This window comes from Coenobita brevimanus, chromosome 22 (genome assembly GCF_032717465.1).
Source record: "Coenobita brevimanus isolate Jiangsu-jjx chromosome 22, ASM3271746v2, whole genome shotgun sequence".
Taxonomy (NCBI): domain Eukaryota; kingdom Metazoa; phylum Arthropoda; class Malacostraca; order Decapoda; family Coenobitidae; genus Coenobita; species Coenobita brevimanus.
The window spans coordinates 36,927,439-36,950,569 of record NC_136975.1 but is presented as its reverse complement, the minus strand read 5'-3'; the positions used below and the strand labels follow the sequence as shown (position 1 = coordinate 36,950,569).

At 44.8% G+C, this 23,131-nt stretch overlaps 1 protein-coding gene across 1 annotated transcript in view; it reads right to left on the bottom strand.

Moving 5' to 3' along the window:
- The window catches only part of Drep2 (DNA fragmentation factor-related protein 2), a 91,634-nt gene that overhangs the window by 47,464 nt on the left and 21,039 nt on the right, over window positions 1–23,131 (bottom strand). The window contains exons 2-3 of the mRNA XM_080266864.1: window positions 4,229–4,322; window positions 2,238–2,408 (exon numbers count right to left, since the gene is read on the bottom strand). Of these exons, the coding sequence (XP_080122990.1) occupies window positions 2,238–2,408; window positions 4,229–4,322 (265 nt within the window). The remainder of the gene's footprint in view (window positions 1–2,237; window positions 2,409–4,228; window positions 4,323–23,131) is intronic.

Below are 23,131 nucleotides of genomic sequence, written 5' to 3'. Positions count from 1 at the left end.
CCCCTTCACTAGTAGCCCCTTCACAAGTATCCCGTTAACTAGTATCTCGTTCACTAGTATCCCACTCACTAGTACTATCGTCACTATCTCTTCGCCACCAGACCCTTCACTACTAGACGTCGTTTCTCATTTGTATACGACACGACTGATGATGGCCTAATTGAAATACCGAAGACGTCATTGGAGTGAAGGAGATTACCATTTCCATGTGATATTGCATTTCTTGTTTTTAATCATTATCCAGACGATTTTCCTGAAATTAGAAATGACTCCAGATATTCCTCATCTTAAAAATTACTTCTACTGCCACTCCAGTTCGACAAGTCTCTCCTAAAAAAAAAAAAAATACATGTAGACGGCAAGAATGGAACAAATATTACGTCCTCGGGCAGAAGGGATTAATAAAGGCGTCCGGCTGGTGTCATGTCTAAAACTATGATAATTTACGCACACACGGGGGAAGTTATTTAGGTGACAGTAAGTTAATCGGTGAGGGAAATTAAAAGGTAAAAGTGTGTGGTAGTGGCGTGGCTCTAGAGGTGTGTGGGAGAGCGTCGTGTGCTGTGCTGTGCTGTGGAGGCCAGCTGTCAAGGGGAATAATATATTTTTTTCCTTGGTGGCTGTGGAAAATTAAGTTACTCCTCTTACTGAATTTTTTTAAAGGCTTGGGTGAGGAGTAAATGGACTTGATCACACTTTTTCTTTTTCTCTGGTTGTTGTGGAAATTATTTAGCTACCCCTCTCCTGAAATTCAAAGGTCAAAAGTAGTGGACGTGCAGCCTATTTTACCCATAATCAACGAAAAGAACCATTTTTCCTTTTCCTTGGTGGTTGTGAAAAACTGTCTGGTTAGGCTACTACTTTGAATTTTGAAGGTATGAATGATGGGTGAATAGCTTTCCCGCCCATTTTACTACTAAACATAGGAAAGATATTACTTAACTCACTTAGCAAAGACTTGAATGAGAAGCAGCCTAAATTTATATGTAGCCCAGTTCACCCTTACAGTTAAAAATATGCTGTTCCTCATTTCTGAATTTAGAAGACTAGAGTGATGAGTGATAGGCGTGTTGTTACTCTGACTACCAAACTTAGGGGAATATCAAAATACTCTCACTTCTGAATTTCGACGTCCTGAATGACCGCTAGCCCCTTAAAGTCTTACGATATTCGGTTAGGAAGTCGATTATTACAATGATTTCCGCAGCGAGACTGACAAAGGAAGCACCCAGCACTATTTCCGCAGACTACAACACCCAACAATCCTTTACATATCCCGATTTCCATTACAGGTCCAGGTGCTTAGAGACTGGGGTAGAGAGACGCTGCCCAGAGGTATCGTGGTAAAATCAAATTCAGTGAAAAAAAATCCATATGAATCACACTCAGGTCAACTGCACCCTTATCTTTAGCAAAATTTCAAACAGCGTTTATTATTAGATCTTAGAGTGAGGGAGTTTTAGTAAGCATAGAACACCAAAAGTATAATCACTGTAGACAATCTTCGTATAAAACAACGTGCATAGAGTTTGCTTCGATTATTCTTCAAGAAAAAAAAAAAAATCATATACTTCAGAGCTTGGACGTGTGGATTAGGGCTGCTCGGCCCAATGCAGGTGTGGGCAAGCCGGTTTTGTAATAAAGGAATACTACAAAAACAACAGAAGTAGAGTCGTACTAATTTTCTCTCAACAAATTCATCCTTCACAGCTGGTTCCCCACTAAGTGCCTCAACAAGCTCAAGTGTCAGTGTGAGGGGAGTGTGGCGGCAATCTACCCTACGCTTTACTTACGCCATTGTTGTGGGTAGCCTGGTCGTGCCTCATGCCTCGTTCCTCCTTCAGATAGCCTTGGTAGACAACTCTGGCTACGTTAAATCATATAACCTGCCCTTCTTGAACACCTAAGTAGGAAGGCATGGAGGCTAGAACCAATGTACTGCATTTGCCACCACTTTTTTGAAGAGGAAGCTTTGCATTAACTTTCATCTGACAGAAATAGCTTGGTGGGAAAAGGGAAAAAGTGGGAAAGGCTGTTTACCAATGGAACAGGCGAGTGGGCGGGTATTATTATTACTCTTGGGGTAAAGTATGAAGAAAGAGGGTTTATGCAGGAGGTAAGAAAGCCTCACCAATGATCTCATTTTTTTTTTTTTTTTTTTTTTTTTTTTAAGGATGCGGATGACTTTGCGTTAGAATGCATTTTTGTTTTGGGGGGGTTCGTTTCTGAATAGGTACCTTGTCTGAGCACCTCGACACCTGCAGGGTACCAGTGTTCACCCTGCCGGAGTAAGAGGAAGACTGTGTTCTCTGGCAGGGTGTAAAAATATTCAGGGTCCTCCACTTGTGTTCCGTCAGCCTCCAGAACCACCTTGATGCGGACCTCCCCCAACTCCAGTTTCTCTCGACCTGTGTAGGGGAGGGAAGGGGGGAGGAGAGAGGGGGAGGGAAGGGGGGAGGAGAGAGGGGGAGGGGAGGAGGGAGGAGAGAGGGAGAGGGGAGGCAAACACGAGAGAGAGAGAGAGAGAGAGAGAGAGAGAGAGAGAGAGAGAGAGAGAGAGAGAGGAAAAGAAGACAGGGGAGGTTAAATGAGGAGAACGGGAAGAGAAGAAGAAGCAAAATGTAAGAGAATGGTAAAGGAAAAGGAATAGGAAGGGAGACACAACAGAGTAAGGGAAAGAAGGAGAAGCAAATGCAGAGGGGAGGGGGGAGGAGAAACAAGAGGAACAGGGGAAGGAAGGAAATGAGGAGACAGAAGAGAGACAGAGATGGGGAGGAAATGGGAAAATGGGACGAGGAGGGGACAAGAAAGATGAGAGGAAACAGAGAGAAGGGAAGGAGAGAAAACAAGAAAGAAGGGATGAAGGAAAAAGTGATGATGAGGAGGATGAAGCGATAAGAAGGGGAAAAGTATATGAAATGGGGAGGGAAATATGTGAAAGAAGAAGCACAAGGAGGAGGAATGGTGAAAAAAGGAGGAGGGAGAAAACAAAGAAAGGGAAGAGAGAAAGAAAGAGAGGAAGAGGAAAGAGATGGAAAAGGAAGTGGAGAGGTCAGATTAGAAAGAGGAACAGCAGGGCAATGTATGGCAATATAAGGAAGTGGGAAAGGGGAGACGAGAGGAAGGAAGGGCAATATGTGAGAGAGAGAGAGAGAGAGAGAGAGAGAGAGAGAGAGAGGATGGTTAGGAGAAGGAAAGAGAAAGAGGGGAAGATAACTATTAGATATTTCTTCAGACATTAAGGCTATATTAAGATATCTGAACTTCATTAAAAACATCTTAATAAAGCTAGAAAAGCATAATAATAAGTACACAGAGCATTGTTTTTACATCTATTATTCTTATATTTGAAAATCTGATGGTAATATACAGTTTTATTCCTTTGCCAAGAAAATTTAATCTTAATAATTCGAAATGTAATAAATAATGTTTAATAACAGACAGACAGACAGACAGACAGACAGACACACACACACACACACACACACACACACACACACACACACACACACACACACACACACAATCTTCGTCTACAACCTCATCCAAAATCACACCCACCCCTATTCACCACTCAGCCATACCTTCCTGTACTCACCATCCTCAAGGATACACCCAAACACACCCTTTTCTTCCACCGTCACACACACACACACACACACACACACACACACACACACACACACCTATTCTCCACTCAGCCATTCTCTACATTCACCTTCCTAACCCCTACTCACACTCACCCTCCCCTACATTCTCATCCACACCCACACCTACTCACCACTCTCTCATATATTCCTCTTCATTCACCACCAACACTCACACAATTACTCACCATCCATGTACTCGTCCACATTCACAATCCATTCACTCATCCCCATCTCTACCCATATACTCATCCACACCTACATGCGCACCCACTTTCGCACCCACATTCACAACCCATGCCCTCACCTTTAACATCATTTTCATCCACAACCCCATACTACCCACACCCACTATCTCCCCTTCCCACACCTACACCCTCACCGCTCACTCTTAACCACATTACCCCAAATTCTCACCCACAATACATCCTCACTACAAACTACACACCACTTCAATCTGTCACCATAGTTCATATACCGCAACCATACACACACACACACACACACACACAAAATTTTACCCCCTTTCTCTCTCTCACACCCACACTTTGCTCCATCCCCTCTCTCTCTCTCTAACTCACCTTTCTCTATCAGTTCGTTGAAGCTTGCCACCACTAGGCCCTTCCTGATCTGCCTTCCGCTGTCCCATACCTTATATGGGCGCTTCCCCTTCCCCTGCACAGGTTAGAGGACGTTAGTGGGGTTAGTGGGGTTAGTGGTGATGGGTTAGAGGTGATGGGTTAGTGGTGATGGGTTAGAGGTGATGGGTTAGAGGTGATGGGTTAGTGGTGATAGGTTAGTGGGATTAGTGGTGATGGGTTAGTGGGGTTAGTGGTGATAGTGGGGTTAGTGATGCGTTAGTGGGGTTAGTGGTGATGGGTTAGTGGGGATAGTGGTGGTGGGTTAATGGGGCTAGTGGGATTAGTAGGGCTTATGTTAGTGAGATTAATGGGGTTTGCAGTGTTAAGGCTTTATGGGGTTAGTACTGTTAGTGGAGTTAGTGGTGAGATGGGTTAGTGGTATTATTAGCGGGGGTTAGTGGGGTTAGTTTTGTGATGGGTTAGTGAGGTTAGTAATGTCAGCGAGGTTAGGAAGAATAGTGGTAAGTGAGGTTAGTGGGGTGAAGTTATAAATTCTAGTGTGATGGGGTTAAAGGAGTCAGTATGATTAGTTAGAATTAGTGGTTAAAAAGTTAGTAGGGTTAGAGGTTAGTGGGGGTTAGTACAGACAGCAGGGTTAGTGGAGTTAGTGAGGTTAGTGGGGACTGTAGAAGTTTATGGGGTTTAGGGGTTAGTGGGGGTTACCTGAGTTAGTGAGGTTCCTAGTGAGATTAGTGAGAGTAGTGGGGTTGGTGGGTTTAGATAGGCTTATAAGGTGTTAATGGGGTGAGGAGTTAGTGGGGTTATTGTGGATTAACGGGGTTAACGGAGTAGGTTAACGGTGGGGTTAGTAGTCCTACAGTTTACCGGGTTATTGGAGGATATGGGTTAATGGGGTTGGTGGGGTTCATGGGGTTAGTGGGGTCAATGGGAATTAGTGGGGTTAATGGGGGTCAGTGGGGTTGGTAGGGCTAATGGCGAGAGAATACATGACTTATATTAGTGGGGTTGGGTTAAAGAAATTAGTGGGGTTTTAGGGCCTAGTGGGGTTAGTAGAAAAAAATACAGGGTTGGGAGTAGGATTAATGGGGGTTACTGGAGTAGGAATGACTTTGGAGGGGTATAAAAAAGTTAGTGGGGTTAGGAATGAACTTGGGTTTGTGAGGTTAGGAAGGGAGCTGTAGTGGAGTGAGGTGGGGTTACATAAAATAGTGTGGAAGGATTAGCTTGGGTTGTAGCAGAGTTAACGGCACTCAATAGGGTTAATGGGGTTAGTGGATTACTGGGATTAATGGAGGTTAATGGGGGTTAAGGGGATTAGTGGGGTTTGTGGAGTTAACAGGGGTGAGGTTAACAGGCAGTAGTGGGGTTAGTGGGGTTAATAAATAGGGTGCGGTTAGTGGGATGAGCAGTGTAGTAGGATTAGTGGGGTTAATGGGGATGAATGAGGATTAAAGGTGTTAATCTGGTTAATGGGGTGAGGTTAGTGGGATGAGTAGTTTAGTAGGATAATGGGGTTAGTGGGGTTCATGAAGATTAGTGGAATTTGTAGGGATAGTGGGGTTATTATGGGTTAATAGTGGTTAGTGGGGTTAATGAAAGTTAGTAATAGTACTGGATTTAATGAAAGATAATGGGCTGCTGGGGTTAGTGGGGTTAATACGTTAATGGGGATTAGTGGGGTTAATCGGTAGGTTAATGGTGGTTAGTTGGGGTTATGAAGTTAGTGGGGTGAGGGTTAATGGGGCCGGGTTACTGGGGATGGGATTAGTGGGGTGAGGATTAGTGGGGTGGGGATTAGTGGGGTGGGGATTAGTGGGTAGGGATTAGTGGGGTGGGGATTAGTGAGGTGGGGATTAGTGGGGTGAGGATTAGTGGGGTGAGGATTAGTGGGGTAGGGATTAGTGGGTACCTGGGTAACTGAGGTTAATGAAGCTAGAGGGGTTAATGGGCATTTGTGGGGTTAATAAGGTAAGAGGGATTTGTGGAATTAAATGTGGGGATAATGGGGTTAGTAGGTTTAAGGGGCGTCAGTTGACTTAGTACTGTTAATGGGGTTAGGGTTAATGGGAGTTGGTGATAATAGGGTTGTGGGATAATGTGGTTAATGAGGTTAATAGGGAGTTTGTACGTCATAGTATTAAGAGAGATAGTGGGTTTAGTGGTGTTACATGGCTTAATGGGGGCATGCAAGGTTAGAGTTAATGGGGTTCGAAAAGCTACCTGGTTTCAATGGGGGACAATGGGGTTAAGGAAATAAATAAGGGTTGGAGTTGGTGGGGTAAGGTTAATGGCGATTTTTGGGGTGGGGGTTAGTGGGGTGGGGGCTAGTGGGGTGTGGGTTAGTGGGGTGGGGGTTAGTGGGATGCGGGTTAGTGGGATGCGGGTTAGTGGGATGCGGGTTAGTGGGGTGCGGGTTAGTGGGGTGGGGGGTTAGTGTGGTGGGGGTTAGTGGGGTGGGGTGAGTGTGGTGGGGGTTAGTGGAGTGGGGGTTAGTGGAGTGAGGGTTAGTGGAGTGAGGGTTAGTGGAGTGGGGGTTAGTGGGGTGGGGTGAGGGTTAATAGGTTGGGGTGGGGTGAGGGTTAATAGGTTGGGGTGGGGATTAGTGGGGTGGGGTGGGGTTTAGTGGGAGGGGGTGAGTGGGAGGGGGTGAGTGGGTGGGGTTGAGTGGGTGGGTTTGAGTGGGTGGGGTGAAAGGGTGGGGTGAGTGGGTGGGGTGAAAGGGTGGGGTGAGTGGGTGGGGGGTGAGTGGGTGGGGGGTGAGTGGGTGGGGGGTGAGTGGGTGGGGTGAGTGGGTGGGGTGAGTGGGTGGGGTGAGTGGGTGGGGGTGAGTGGGATGGGGTGAGCGGGTGGGGGTGAGTGGGATGGGGTGAGCGGGTCGGGGTGAGTGGGTGAGGGTGAGTGGGATGGAGGGTGAGTGGGATGGAGGGTGAGTGGGATGGAGGGTGAGTGGGATGGAGGTTAGTGGGATGGGGGTTAGTGGGATGGGGGTTAGTGGAGTGGAAGGTAGCAGGGTAAGGGTGAATAGGGTGAGGGTTAATGGGGTTGGGGTTAGTTGGTTGAAGTTTGTGGGGTGGGGGCTTGTGGGGTGGGGGCTTGTGGGGTGGGGGCTTGTGGGGTGGGGGCTTGTGGGGTGGGGGCTTGTGGGGTGGGGGCTTGTGGGGTAGGGGTTTGTGAAGTGGGGGTTTGTAAGCTGGGGTTTGCGGGGTGAGGATTAATGAAGTGAGGTGGGGTTAGTGGGGTGAGGGTTAGTGGAATGTGGTGGGGTTAGTGGGGTTGGGGTTAGTGTTAGTGAAGTGAGGTGGGGTTAGTGGGGTGAGAATTAGCAGAGTGAGGTGAGGTTGGTGGGGCAAGGGTTAGTGGGGTGAGGTGGGGTTAGTGGGTTGAGAATTGGTGGGGTAAGAGTTAGTGGAGTGAGGGCTGGTGGGGTAAGAGTTAGGGTGAGGGTTAGTAGGGTGAGGGTTAGTGGAATGAGGTGAGGTTTAGAGAGTGGTTAGTGGGATGGGGTTTGAAGGGGTATTTGTGACCTGAGGTGATGGACAAACATGAGCATACAGGAGGAAGGAGGGAAGGGAGAAAGGAAGGAAGAAGTAAATGAAAGGAAAAGGGGGAAAAGATGGATGGAAGAAAGAGGGAAGTAGGGAGAGAATGACTGACGTAGGAAGAAGTGAAAAGGGGGAAAGGATGTATGGAAGGAAGGAGAGAATGACGTCCGAAGAAGTGAAGTAGAAGGAAGAGAAGAAGATATGAAGGAGGGAGCAATGAAGGAGGAATGGCGGTATAAATGAATGAATCAAGTTGGAAGGAAGGAATGAAGGAGGAAGGAGAAATGGATCAAAAGAAAGTAAAAATTCAAGAGGAAAAAAAGGAAGAAGAATGTAAACAAAGTGTGGAGTGGAAAGAGAGAGAGTAAACTTACGTACATCGGAGATACAAGAATGAATATACAGTAATACAGCAAATGGAACTACTGAAATCATCCTAACAACAGTACACCCATAAACAAAATGTATTGTTAACTTGTTCACTACCTGAGGTCTCTCCCTAAGCTGAGAGAAAGTAATCTGGAGTAGGGAATAAAATATACGAGAGAAATTGGTATTGATGAGGTTTAGATGGAATCAATGCACCCAAATACTGGAGTTATATTTGTTTTGTATGCGGGAAGAATGCTCCCATTTGAGCTGCAAAATTTAAGCTCCTATGCTGAAACTTTAAATCGTGAAGTGGAATGCAAGATGCCATTTTTTAGCAATAATTTCTGATGTACGTGATGAAGTTAAAATTGTATGGTCTCACTGTATCGCTGCTGACCGCACTGTCATGCTGGATGCAGGCTGATCATTATACTACGCTGAGGTGTATCACAGTCGACCGTCAATAATCAGGAACCTGCATTTCACTTCCCCATTTAAAGTTTAAGCATAAGGCCCTATAAAATACGATGGGGCTTAGATTACATATCACATCTTAAATACTACGCTTATTTAAACACACACCACGCACATGTTCCCACTCCAAACTGATACTGCACTTTTACTGCACCTTTAGAACACACTAAACCTTAGAAATATTTTCAGATATGAAAAAGGTTAACAATAAGCTAAGAGGATAAACAATGAACAATTAATACATAATTTAAGTTTCTAACTAAAAATAATGTACCTCTGACAACACAATCCCCTAAAAATATGATCAGATATAAAACTGTTCATAACATACACTTTACTACATGTCCAACTCCACGAGAACTGGAAACTGCACCTTTAAAACACAACCCTTTAAGAAGTTAGATAACATATCCAAATAAACTCCTTTACTGTTATGAAGACCCAACAATAACAAAAAATCCCCGATAAAATAATCATTCGAAGAATAACAGATTATCACTGGACCTAACAAACGAAAGAAATCTTTGGAAACTAAGAAAAAAACATTAAGAAAATAATGATGAATAAGCACAATACTGTAAATTAATGTTGGGACAAACAAAATCTTATTTTCCTTGGTAAAAGTTGAATGTGATTACCACTTTAATATTATACGATCATCCATTAAAAAAAAAAAAAAAAGAACTTTCCGTGATCGCTATACGTAAACAAGTAATGAATCTCGCTGGATTTTAATGTCGTCATAACAAAAGAATATTTCACGATATTTTTACATTTAGGCTATACAGATTTCGAAGACTTAAATGAGGGAATTATGTAGCTCACATCGTTTGACACCCTTTCCTTATATTTTCTTCTGTTTCTGTCCTGCTACAATGGGAAGATGCATAACGAAAATGATGATGGAGAATATGCTAATGATGGTGATGGTGGTGGTGGCATCAGTGAAAATGATTCCTGACGATAACGGTAATGATGGTCATGATGGTAGTGGTGGTGATGAGAATAATTATAATGATCTTGACACTGATGATGATAGCAATGATGATGATGATAAGGAAGAGGAAGATAAAGATGACAGTAGTGGCGTTATGGTTACACAAGGTTGATGAAAGTCACCTACAGTATATATTTCTCAACATATTACTATGTGTCTAAGTTAATTAAAAGAAAAAGATGAAAATGGACTCAGGATTCAAACAATTAATAATCATAATCAATCAAAAGAAATTAATAGATGATTTAAAACTACTTTCAGACAGATTCGGTCACCACCAGGACCCTGAAAACTAATGTTCTTCTGGCAGTGCCACCAACACACTCCTCCACTAAAACCTCTCGCCAATCCCTACCCTCAAGCAGGATCCCGCAGCCACACTACACACCATCCTATACTATTTACTCTAACCTGGTCTAAACTAGCAGTCATTCCATCTTTAATGCTGAGTAGTAACAACAGAGTAACACTAAAATACGATGTCAGCCACGAAGAAGTGCTATGGAAGATGTGTGATTCCTCAGGTCTTTTTCCTTCAATGACCTACAGGAAAACTGCTGCAAAAGGACAAAACTGTTGGCCAAGTTCAGGTAAGGAATATAGTTAGGCCAAATCTAAACAGGTAATAGCTCTGAAAAATCGAGGCAAACGTCGCCTCCTTATCTTTTTTTTTTTTTTTTTAATGAATCGTCAGGAAGGACAATGACAGACATGCCCTCCTTGTGAAGTAGACGAAGTGGAATAGTAAGCGAACTTATGTCCCTGACTGAACAAGCGTCGTCAGTATCAGTTCGAACTTATCCCTTCTGGCTTCTATGGACGCACTACGAAATATTACTCAGGATGATTTTGTTCAGCAGAGGGATACACTAAAGGTCACAGGGCTGAACACTGTACCGACTGAACCCTGCAGGGCTTAAATTTCCCAACCCAGGATAAAAACGCCCGGATTTAGCCTGAATATACCACCAAAGCGCGTCCATGGCAGAGAACGAGTTAAATGACCCCTCACTCAAATGGAAGTTCTTTACGTCTCTGCCTGCCGACTAAATTTTACTATCTTTTAATGATTTTAGTCATGGGTGTTACTTTATAATACTGTGGTTATTATTTACACGATCACGGCGATTGTGACGGTGACAGTGATGAAAAAGGGGACGATGATGATGATGATGATGATGATGAAGGTTATGTAGTGTGAGCGTGTGGGTGAAGGCTGGGAGGGGTAAAGGAGGGTGTGCGAGTCTGGGTGAGGGTGGGGGTGGAGGTAAGGGTGAGGGTGGAGGTGCGTGTAAGGATGCGGGTTAGGGTGGGGGTGGGGGTGCGGATGAGGGTATGGATGGAGGTGGGGGTGCGGATGAGGGCTAGGGTGCGTGTAAGGATAAGGGTGTGGGTAGGTGTGGGTGTAAGGATGAGGGTTAGGGTGGGGGTAGGTGCAAGGACGAAGGTTAGGGTGGGGGTGGGTGTAAGGATGAACGTTAGGGTGGAGGTGGGTGTAAGGATGAGCGTTAGGGTGGAGGTGGGTGTAAGGATGAGCGTTAGGATGGAGGTGGGCGTAAGGATGAGCGTTAGGATGGAGGTGGGTGTAAGGATAAGCGTTAGGGTGAGAGGTGGGTGTAAGGATAAGGATGTGTGTGGGGGTGGGTTTAAGGGTGAGGGTGGGGTTGTAAGGATGAGGGGTGGGGGTGGGTGTAAGGATGAGGGTGAGGGAGGTGTTGGATGTAAGGATGAAGGTAAATTTGAGGGTGGGTGTAAGGATGAGGATGAGGGTAAGGTTGAGGATGAGGGTAAGGTTGAGGGTGGGTGTAAGGATGAGGATGAGCATGAGGGTGAGGGAGGAGGTGGGTGTACGGATGAGGGTGGAGGTGGGTGTACGGATGAGGGTGGAGGTGGGTGTACGGATGAGGGTGGAGGTGGGGGGGTTGGTGTAATGTTGATGATGGTCGACAGGTTACAGTGAGGGTGAGGCAAGGGAAGGGGTGGAGATGAGGGATGGGGTGGTGGAGGGGTGGAGATGAGGGATGGGGTGGTGGAGGGGTGGAGATGAGGGATGGGGTGGTGGAGGGGTGGAGATGAGGGATGGGGTGGTGGAGGGGTGGAGATGAGGGATGGGGTGGTGGAGGGGTGGAGATGAGGGATGGGGTGGTGGAGGGGTGGAGATGAGGGATGAGGTGGTGAAGGGGTGGAGATGAGGGGTGGGGGAAGTGACGAGAGTAATGGGGGAAATGCTTTACAGTGAGGCTGTAATCTGCCACAGAAAAGAATATAAAGGAAATCAGACATCTGTATAACAACTTGGATCATCCATGTTCTGGTCGAATTAAGAATATTTATTGGCACTTTGTAAGAACACTACTACACTTTTAAATCCCACCAAATACTTTTCATATAGTTCTAACAAAACTGCTTGCCATACACCGTGATAAAACAAGCTGTATGCTTCATTGTACAGTATTTGAGAGTAAAATCCTATTTAGATTAGCTATCCATTCAAACGTGGCGGCTCTTTTCGTTTTCTCCGATGCACTTTCCTCCACACTAAAGAAAACGAGATTGAAACCCATGACTAAATTGTGTGTTGATGAGGACTATTTGTATATTCCTACGGCGATGATTCACAGAGGCATTTCCAGGAATCATGGGAGGGAGTCTTTAACTAGGCGATCATCATCTGCCTCGAATGAAGGGAAGGGAGGGAAATGCATGGGGGTGGGGGGGGTACGATAATGGAAAGTATAATCCGACAGACACTCGCAAAAACTGGTAATGTTTGAAGTGAATATTAAAGTAAAAAATACCTACCGTCAGCTGTTATAACAAAGTAAACCCTAGCTTACGTTGCCTTACCTGACCTAGCCTATAATAGTCTCAACTACCCTGTCTTAAGCTAACCTAATCCAACCTAGTCTATTTTAATCTCTTCTAATCCCGACAGAAGTGAACCAAACCAAATTCTGTGAAAAAGAAACGAACATTATTGACAGAAAACGGTAACAAGCGGCATCTTCAAAAATTCGCCCAGTTCCATTAACATTTCAATATTAGGATATGAGTTGCAGTATTAAAGCTAAAGGCAGATCATGCGATATACTTAGTTTTAAAATACGCTGAAACCTATATATATTTTTTTTTAACTGCGAAAATTCCAGTTTGAAAAAAAAAATGATAGTCACAATATATCTCAAACCTACAAAGTGAGTGAGTGAGAGAGAGAGAGAGAGAGAGAGAGAGAGAGAGAGAGAGAGAGAGAGAGAGACGAATTAATACAGACAAACAGACAGCTGTAGACAACTAAATGGATAAAATGTTGATTAATTTTCATATATACATTTTTCATCTACGGTACCAAAAGCGAATATAAATTACAAGATTGCCCAGGCCCTTATCACCGTCCCATTTCTGTTCGGCAAAAAAAAAAAAAGAGCCTATGTATCATCCGAATAACCAGACTCATTTCACCTTAACCTGGCCGAGATTTTCTTCTTTTTGCAACTTATTTCACGAAGCTCATCGGCAGAAAAAAAAAGAGACAATGATATAGCTCAGCATCCCTCCGCTGGCACTTCTTCGTGACTAGCGCCACATTCTAGCATTATTTTGTTACGCCATTCAGAACGGAGAGATGGCAATTCTAGGCCAAGTCAGAGTGAAAGGAGTGTAGCAGAAATTTACAAAAGCAAGTGTCTCTCCACCACAGAACACCACACACAAAATTCCGAGAACGCAGTATGGTTTATCAGGATCTCCGCTTCATAATACTCACATATTTTTACCTCCAAACACCTCGCCTGCCCTGCTGGGGGTAGGAATTTTTACCCTTCGTCACGATATGTCTTCCCTAAGCTGAACCAGGCGTAAAAGTATTATATGTGGGAGCTTCAGGGCTCTTCGGTTTATCCTTGGCATGGTGGTGTGGTGTGGTGTGGGAGGGTGATGTTGTGTGGTGTGGTGTGAGAGGATGGAATGGTGATGTGTGGTGCGGTCTGAGAGGGTAGTATGGTGTGTTATGTGGTGTGGTGTGGTGCGAGAGGTAGTATCGTGTGGTGTGGTCTGGTGTGAGAGGGTAGTATGGTGTGGTGTGGTAAGGTATGGTGTGGGAAGGTGATTTTGTGTGGTGTGGTAAGAGACGGTGGTACGATATGTGGTGTGGTTTGGCCTCGCTGGTCACTAAAGTCTACGGGAGTGAAGTACCTCGCGTTCAAAAATCATTAGGAAGAGACCGACGAACAGAACCGATCGTAGAGATGTTCCCGCATCTAATAATCGTTTGGCGAGAGAAATAATGAAATACAAAATGTTCTCATGCTGAATGGGTTATTATGGAGATTAACACCTTCACCACGGGGTATCTAAAATTGAATATAATGAGACGGTAACAAGATTTGAATTTTCGAAGCGTCATCATACTCTAGGTGTGATCGAGTTGACCCCCTCTACACAGCCATTACCAGGCTACAAGTATTGATATCCTTATGTGTGAAAATCAGATGAGGTAGCACAGATGACGTGTTATGGCGCGTTTGCTCTAACCTGATGAAGATCCATACCCCCATTCAGGTCGTGTGTAGTTAGATTAGAGGGTTAGTAGAATTAGCATAACCATGGCTCTAGGATTTCATGCAACCACGACCGTGTATTTACGTGTATTCCTTTTACCGCAACAGGTGATTTTATTCAATCTGGGAAGGATCTTTAGCAATAAAAGGCTTACACAAAAGTCCCTTAGCCCTCTCCATGTCCACCGAAAGGAGGATAGTGGACTGCAGAAGTGCAGCTTCAGCCTGCAGTCCGCCGGGTTCACGTTCAGATGACTGTGCGATTGGAAAAATAATCTTAAAAAGATGTCACCATAGTATAAAGGTTAAACATACGATCCATACATTCTAGGACCGAGATACGCAGGCTTATTATCGACCCCGTGTCCTAACCATGATTTTTTTATTATCATTATCTAATTTTTAAGAACAGATACGGAAAGGTGAGTCAAGGACCTTCGTCGTACCTCCTATTGCTGCTACAAGAAATATAATCTTAATTATAAGAGGAAATATATCGCAGTTTATGTTACTGTAAGAAGAACCGTGAAAGGAATGCAGTAACTTCGCCCACGTAGTTCTTCCAGGAAAAATAAATCTTTACGACTGGGATTGATCGTACGTTTGTTCCTGATTCCGACGCCAGAATTAGGAACCAACCCTGACATTCTCCCCTGAATTTTTTTTTTTCCTCGAGATTTCACTCTGTCTTTTATTTTTTCCTAACTTCTGACGATATTACTAACCTTAGCGACAGAGTCTATTGACCACGACATTACTTGAGGCCTTTCTAAGTTGAACTAAAACGCCTGGAGGAAGCAGGAATTATTAAGATTAAAAAAAAAAAAGAACGTTACCTAAAAAAGGAAGATAACCCGTTCACTCCGATGATGAATTTTATATTTAATTCCTGCTACCTCCAGACGATATTATGTAATTTCGGGAAAACCTCTCAAAGTGAATGTGTTACTCGTAGAAACAACCTCCAATAAACTCTTCCGGTATTAACTCTCCATAAAGCTAAGCATGAAGGCAGAGAAAATAATACAGCTAAAAAAGGTCACAATACTGAACAGATTAACCCCTTCCCGGCACCACTGACATTACACAGCTACACTGGCTATCAGCAGTTCTTCTACAGTCTCGAGACGGAAGCCTTCACGCGGAGACACCGAAATAACTGGATGGCTCCCCTGGCCGAATATACAAGCATTCCTCAGTTCCCTCGCTGTCCCCCGAAAGAAGGATGTTGGACTGCAGAAGGCCAATTACAGTCTGCAGTTCACTGGGTTCACGCTGTAATATGCCTCAAACCACAACAGCAACAGTCTTCAAACTTTTAAAACAACAGGTTCTCTCCTAGGTGGCATGGGAAACTTCGTAACACCTTTTCTTTACTGATTTATTTTACACATTTGATCTCACTATCTTACGTATGATGATGATGCATAATAGGTCGATATTAAACGAAGTACGGTAACTAATATACATGGGAAAGTTCACGTATGGAAATTAAATCGCCGAGGGAGAGGTGTTACGAAATCTTTAGAGCCACTTAGAATACGAGCAAGTATATCCTGCTAAACTAATCCCACGCCCCTTAACTGCGACGAAATTTTATGAATCTGCTTAATTTCTTCAGACTGTTGCAGGAGTAAAATAATATGGCAGCAGCAGCATGAATTTTTGAGTCTTGCAGTTGCATGTATTAAATCATATGGCGCTACCAAGTAAAACCGTCTAGGGGCGGCAAGAAGAAAATCAGCCGGTGGTTGCTTGAATTACTCCACGAAAAATAATGTCTGAGAGTAACCCCCCTACTCCCCCCCCAAAAAAAAAAAGTAAAAAATCTTCTGGTGCTGGGCGGTAGGAAGAATGAAACAGTATGGTGGCAGCATAAACAAAATCGCTTAACAGTGGCAAAAATCGTCCATCTTTGCGGGAATAAAAGCGTCTGGTAATTGCATGAATCAAATCGTAGAGTGGTGGCATGTACAAAATCGCCTGGCAGTATCGCGAATTAAACTTCCTGGTGACAACACAATATTATTTTCTGGTGATGGCATAAATAAAATCGTCTGGCGGTAGCATGCATCTTCTCTCTCTCTCTCTCTCTCTCTCTTTCTCTCTCTCTCTCTCACACACACACACACACACACACAGAAACTCCTATTTCAAACTTTTTTCTCTTACTTGAAATGCTCAGAATTTGGGAGGGAGAAACGAAGAGTATGATGTATGTAGGAGGGTGGCGTATCATGGAGAGAGGGATTACGTACTGGACGAAGGAAAAGACTGAGAGACAGAATTCTTTTCAATCTTAACTCTACTGTAATCCTTCATTCCATCCCACGCCACCCTCCTGCATATATTCATCCTCATATCTATCCCGACATAACTCCATTTCCTTGTTCTATCCCAACTTCATTTCCTTGTTCTATCCCACACCACCCTCCTGCATACACTTCTCCTCATATCAATCATGAAACACGTGTAAAGCTTTATCCCATCCCATTCAGCTCTCCTGCATATACCCTCGTTCTTATCCTGACACAACTGCTTTTATTCCTTCCTTCCACCGCCACCCTCCTGCATATTATGGCTCACTCCACTCCTTCAGTCTATCCCACTACGAACCCCGTAAGTTTAGCTGAACAAGAACAGCGGGGTTAAAATACAGACCTAAATTAAACAGGTGAACAAAGTATTGAAAACAAATTTCCTGCGTTGAGAGAGAGAGAGAGAGAGAGAGAGAGAGAGAGAGAGAGAGAGAGAGAGGAGTAATAACCAATCTTTGGCTATTACGCTTGAATCAAACATGCAGTGCATTCTCATGTATTAAGCTATCATATCTTGTCTCTTATAAATACCTTAGACTAAATTCTTAACCCCTTCACTAGGACATCTTAGTTTTATTATTGCTACCGCCAGACGATTTATTCAGCTTAGGAGAGACTTTCGAACTGGAGGGGTTAGAGACAGCCTTCATTAACCCCCTCACTACTCGGGTGCTCTCCTCTGCTGAATAAAATCGTCTGGCAACAGCAAAAACAAAGTAAAAAAAAAAGTACATCGTATCTGTGAAGGGGTTGATCTTTCTCACAGGCAATTTATTCTGCTTCAGTTTATCTTACTCTGTTTCTATCACTTCCGCACTACCAACCTTCACTATTTCAATACTCCCAGTCCTTACTACTTCAACACTGCCAATCTACCTCACAACTGGTGTCTACGAGGCTCATCCGTTTCAATTTTTCTTACAGGTAATTCACTCAACATCCTTCCCCAATACTCCCCCAATCCATTCCCACCATCACACTCCCCTTAATATTTCTACCCCCTCTGTCACCAGTGTTCTTCACCTTAAACCCCTTCAGGTCCATGACGTATTTTGAACATTCTTGCTACCCCAAGACGATTTTATTCAGCTTAGGAGAGACTTTTCGAACTAGGTAGGTCAGATGTAGGGATCAATAACCACTGGAACGCGAGAGGCAAAATCGTCACGAAACAGCAAGAATATAACAAAAATCACGTCCTTGGGCTACAAGGGTTATGATACCCCTTCAGTACGAGGACGTGGTTTTTATTTTATTCTTGTTACCTCCCGACGACGTAGCTCAGTTCGGGATGGATTTGTCATAACTCGGTAGGTTAGGTGCAGCCCTCCTTAACTCCTTCGCTACCAGGGACGCTCTACCTGGCTGAATAAAATCGCTTGGAAGTATAGGGAATAAACGAAAAACACTGCGTCGTTGTACTGAAGTGATCAATCTTCCTCAGTAAATTTCCACCACTACAATTCAAAGGTCCCTACATCCAAGTCCCCCCCCCCTTTCTCTCTCTCTCTCTCTCTCTCTCTCTCTCTCTCTCTCTCTCTCTCTCTCTCTCTCCTCTCTATTTTTGCAACTTCAATCTTATCACTCTCTCAGCCAGTATTATCTATCTCAATGATCTTCCCACCTTTATGCTCCCCATCTCTCTCACACGAATATTTCTCACGTTAATCCTAATCTTTCTCACCGTAACCCTCATCTTCTCAGTCTTTCTCACCCCATCAATTTCTATCACCTCATTCCCTACCCATAACCTTTCTCACCATCAACTCCAGTCAACTAATCCATCCCCTCAATCTTTCTCACAATCATTACCTATCCCACGAACTCTCCCAATCTTTCTCACACCCAATATCTTTACCCTTATACCATCAGTCTTTCTCAAAATCAACTTCAATCCAGTCAGCCATGATCCACCTTTCTTACTTACCTCATCCTTTCAATCTTTACCCAATCAGTCCTCACTCACTCCCATCTACTCCATCTCAGTCTATCGCAAGCTTCATTTCGGCTGTTTCCGTCTTTCTCAGAGCTATTTTCCTCCTATCAACTTTATCATAATCAATCTCTATCCCATCATTTCTTACCTATCCTGCCCATCCAATACTACTACATCTTCCCCATCCTCCAATCCTGAACCCCATCTTTTTCATAGTCTTTCCCTCCAATCCTTCCCTATCTTTCCTTTTTTTTTTTTCTTTTTTTTTTCAGGATCTACTCAATCCCCACCTATCTTCCAATCCATCTCCATCCCATCCCTTCCAAATCCCACCCACTCCATCTCTCCCTCCTAGCTTCCTCCCGCTCCAGTCACGTCACCCAAAGCCCTTCCCAACCTTTTTCCACAATCATTTTTTACTCATCTACCTTCCACTACAACGCATCCCTAGTACTACTCAATCTTTCTCACAATTTTTACACACCCATCTTCCTCACTCTCCAGTCCATCCTTCCCCACCTTTCTTGTAAGTAAGCTTCGTTAGTCCAATCCTTCTCATAATCAGTTTCTTTAAAAATCTCTCTCACAATCAATATCTTTCCCCCTTCTTCAGTCCAGCCCTTCCCCCCTTTCCCACACTCAACTCCTCCCCAATCTTCCTCACAGCCAATAACTACTCCCCATACCCATTTTCAGTCCAATCCTTCCCCATCTTTCCCTCAATCAAATCCTTCCCACTTTTTCTCACAGTCAATTTCAACCCACCCATCTTCCTCACCCCACAAACCCAGGGCCCCCCCCATCCAGCCCCCATTGCACCCCCCATTAAGAGAGAATATAATGGGTGAGGTGAGGAGCTGCGTGACTCACTGGCCTAATGGGTTCCAATTACGATGGGGGGTTGGCGATAAGGGGGTAATGGGGGTTGTAACTCTGGCTGGCGTGAGGGAGGGAGGGGAAAGGGAGGGAGGGAGAGGGAGGGTGGATGGGAAGAGAGGGAGAGGGAGGGTGGATGGGAAGAGAGGGAGAGGGAGGGTGGATGGGAGAAGAGGGAGAGGGAGGGTGGATGGGAAGAGAGGGAGAGGGAGGGTGGATGGGAGGAGAGAGAGAGGGAGGGTGGATGGGGAGAGGGAGGGTGGATGGGAGGAGAGAGAGGGAGGGTGGATGGGAGGAGAGAGAGGGAGGGTGGATGGGGAGAGGGAGGGCGGATGGGAGGGAGGGAGACTGGATGGGAGGGGAGGGAGGGCGGATGGGAATAGAGAGGATGGATGGGGAGGAAGAAAAGACGGATGGTGGATGGGAAGGCAGGGAGAGGAAGGCAGGGAGGGGGAGGAAGGGAGGGGAAAGGGAAGGAATGGAGGGAGAGAGAGGGTGGCTAGGAAGGAAGGAGGGAAGGAAAGAGGAAGGGAAGGAAAGAGGAAGGGAGGGAAAGGGGAAGGGAGGGAGGGCGAGGGAGAGTGAATGGAAAGAGGGAGGGTGGAAGTGAAGGAAGGGAGGGAGAGGGAGGGTGGAAGGGAAGAATGGGAGGGAGAGGGAAGGTAGACGTGATGGAAGGGAGGAAAAGGGAGGATGGGAGATAACAGAGAGAGAAGAGGAAAGCTGGGAGGAAAGCTAAAAGATGGGAGATAAGCAGGGAGGGAGAGACGAGAAAGGGCGAATGGGGAGGAAGGGAGGAATACGGAGGGTGGATGGGAAGGAAGGGAGAGGGAAGTGGATGGGAAGGATGGGAGGGAGAGGGAGGGTGGATAGGAAGAGAGAGGAAGGAGAGAAAGAGGGAAAAAGGAGGGTGGAAGTGAGGTGGGAGAGAAAAGGGTTGGAAAATGGAGAGAGGGAAGGGACGAAGGAGGGAAGGGGAAGCGTGGGAGGGAGGGAGGGAAGGAAGATGGAGAGAAAAGGGAATGTGGGAGAGAGTATAGAGAGAGGGAAGGAGGGGAGTTGGAGTGGGAGAGAGAAAGGAAGAGGGAGAGAAAAAAGGAAGGTGGGAGAGAAGATGGAGGGAGAGAAGGAGGGACAAGGAAGTGTTGGAGGGAGGGGGGGGAGGGATGAAGGAGAGAAAAGGGAAGGTGGGAGAGATGACGGAGGGAGAGAAGAAGGGAAGAGGGAGAGTGCGAGGGAGGAAGGGAATGAAGGAGAGAAAAGGGAGGGTGCGAGAGAAGATGGTGGGAGAGGAGGAGGAAAGAGGAAGGGTAGCAGAGGAAGGAAGGAGGGAGAAAAAAGGGGGGAGGGGAGGAGGAGAAGGGAGAGAAGAGGAGCCAGGGTAGAGGTGCAACGAAAGGACAGCAGTGAAAAAGATCAAAGCAGACGGCAGTGAAACAGAGAAGTGAAAAAGACTCCAGTACAATATATAAAAATGAAAAATGGACAGCAGTGAAAATTATATTAAAAAAATGATGATAGTGTAACTGATGATAGGGAGAGAACAGTGAAAGGGATGACACTGCAAACAACGGTGAAATTGATAAACATGATTGGCGGTGAAATGGATGGAAAATGACAGTAGTGAAATATATGAAAATGTCAGATACCAGTGACACGGATGAAAGTGAAAGATGAACAGCAGTGAAATGGATGAAAGTGTAATGATGAACTACAGTGAAATGAATGAATGTGAATGATGAATAGCAGTGACATGGATGAAAGTGTAGGTTGAAATGTATTGAAATGGATGAAAGTGAATGATGAATAGCAGAGAAATGGGTGAAAGTGACAACATAATGAAGAGGAAGAACTCTGGAATATCGATGAAAGTGAAAATACCAGTGAAAAATATATGATAATAAACGACGAGTGAGGAAAGGGAAGGGTAGGATTGAGGATGAGAGGGAAGGGAGGAGCAGGGGTGAGGATGAGGGGGAGGAACAGGGTGAGGGTGAAGATGAGGGGGAAGGGAAGGGTGGAGGTGATGATGGGGGCAAGGGTGGAGGTGGGGATGAAGGTGAGGGAAAGGGTGGGGATGAGGATGAGGCAGAGCAGAAGGGTGGGGGTGAGGATGAGGGGGAGGGAATAAGGATGAGGGGGAGGGAATAAGGATGAGGGGGAGGGAATAAGGATGAGGATGAGGAGAAGAGGGAGTGGGAGGATGAGGAGCAGGGGATATGGATGAAATGGAGGGAAAGAATAGGAATGGGGATAAGGATGAGTGGGAGGGGAAGCGGGAGCAGGAGGATAAGGGGAAGGAGGGGGGGGGAAGAAATGGGGGGAAAGAGAATCAGTATTAGCCAGGTGGGGGCGGGGATGCGAGGGAGGGGGAAGTTGGGGAAGCAGGGGTTGAACATACACCTGTACCAAAAAGAAAAAAAAAAAAAAAAATCCTTTTCATCCATTATATCTTCCAATCCAAATATTTTCCCACTCCTGAGAGAGAGAGAGAGAGAGAGAGAGAGAGAACCACAAAAATGAATGACAAAATAAACAAAAAAGAAGGAGTAAATGGGAGAGGAGAAGCAAGATGGAAGTAAAACACACACACACACACACACACACACACACACACACACACACACACACACACACACACACACACACACAAATACAAACTTGCCAAGAAAAAGGTTGAGATTGGGGACGAGGGCGAGGACGAAGATGAAAAAGGAAGGAAAGAAGAAATACAGTTGGGGGAAGAGGAAGAAAAAAGTATAAGGAAGAGGAAGAAATGAGTATAAGGAAGAGGAGGAAATGAGTATAAGGAAGAGGAAGAAGTTAGTATAAGAAAGAGGAAGAAATTAGTATAAGAGGAAGAAATGAGTATAAGGAAGGGGAAGAAATGAGTCTAAGGATGGGGAAGAAATGTGTATAAGGAAGGGGAAGAAATGAGTATAAGGAAGGGGAAGAAATGAGTATAAGGAAGAGGAGGAAATGAGTATAAGGAAGAGGAAGAAGTTTGCATAAGGAAGAGGAAGAAGTTTGCATAAGGAAGAGGAAGAAATTAGTATAAGGAAGAGGAAGAAATTAGTATAAGGAAGGGGAAGAAATGAGTATAAGGAAGGGGAAGAAATGAGTATAAGGAAGAGGAAGAAATAAGTATCAGGAAGAGGAAGAAATGAGTATCAGGAAGAGGAAGAAATGAGTATAAGGAAGAAGAAGAAATGAGTATATGGAAGAGGAAGAAATAAGTATAAGGAAGAGGAAGAAATGAGTATAAGGAAGAGGAAGAAATGAGTATAAGGAAGAAGAAATGAGTATATGGAAGAGGAAGAAATGAGTATAAGGAACTGGAGGAACAGAGGGAAGAAGAGGACGAAGTGTATGAGGGAGACGAAGAAAAAGTATGAGGAAGAGGAAGCGAGGAATGTAAAGAAGGGGAATAGGGGTAGAAGGAAGAGGAAGAGAGGAATGTAAAGAAGGGGAAGAAGAGTAGAAGAAAGAGGAAGAAGAGAGTATGGAGAAGAGGAAAAGGGGAAAATGAAGAAGGGGAGGAAAGTATGAGGAAAAGGAAGTAGAGAATATGAGGAAGAGGGAGTATAAGGAAGAGGAAAAAAGAGTATGAGGAAGAAGGAAACAAAGAAAGGGAGAGTATGAAGAAGAGCAAGAAGAGTGTGAAGAGAAAGAACGCAAGAGGAAGAGAAAGAAAAGTTTAAGGAAGAGGAAAAAAGTATGAAGAAAAGGAAGCCAGGATGAAAAAGACGAAGAAGAGGAAGAGGAGTATAAGGAAGAGGAAAAAGAGAGTATGAGGAAGAGGAAGAGGAAG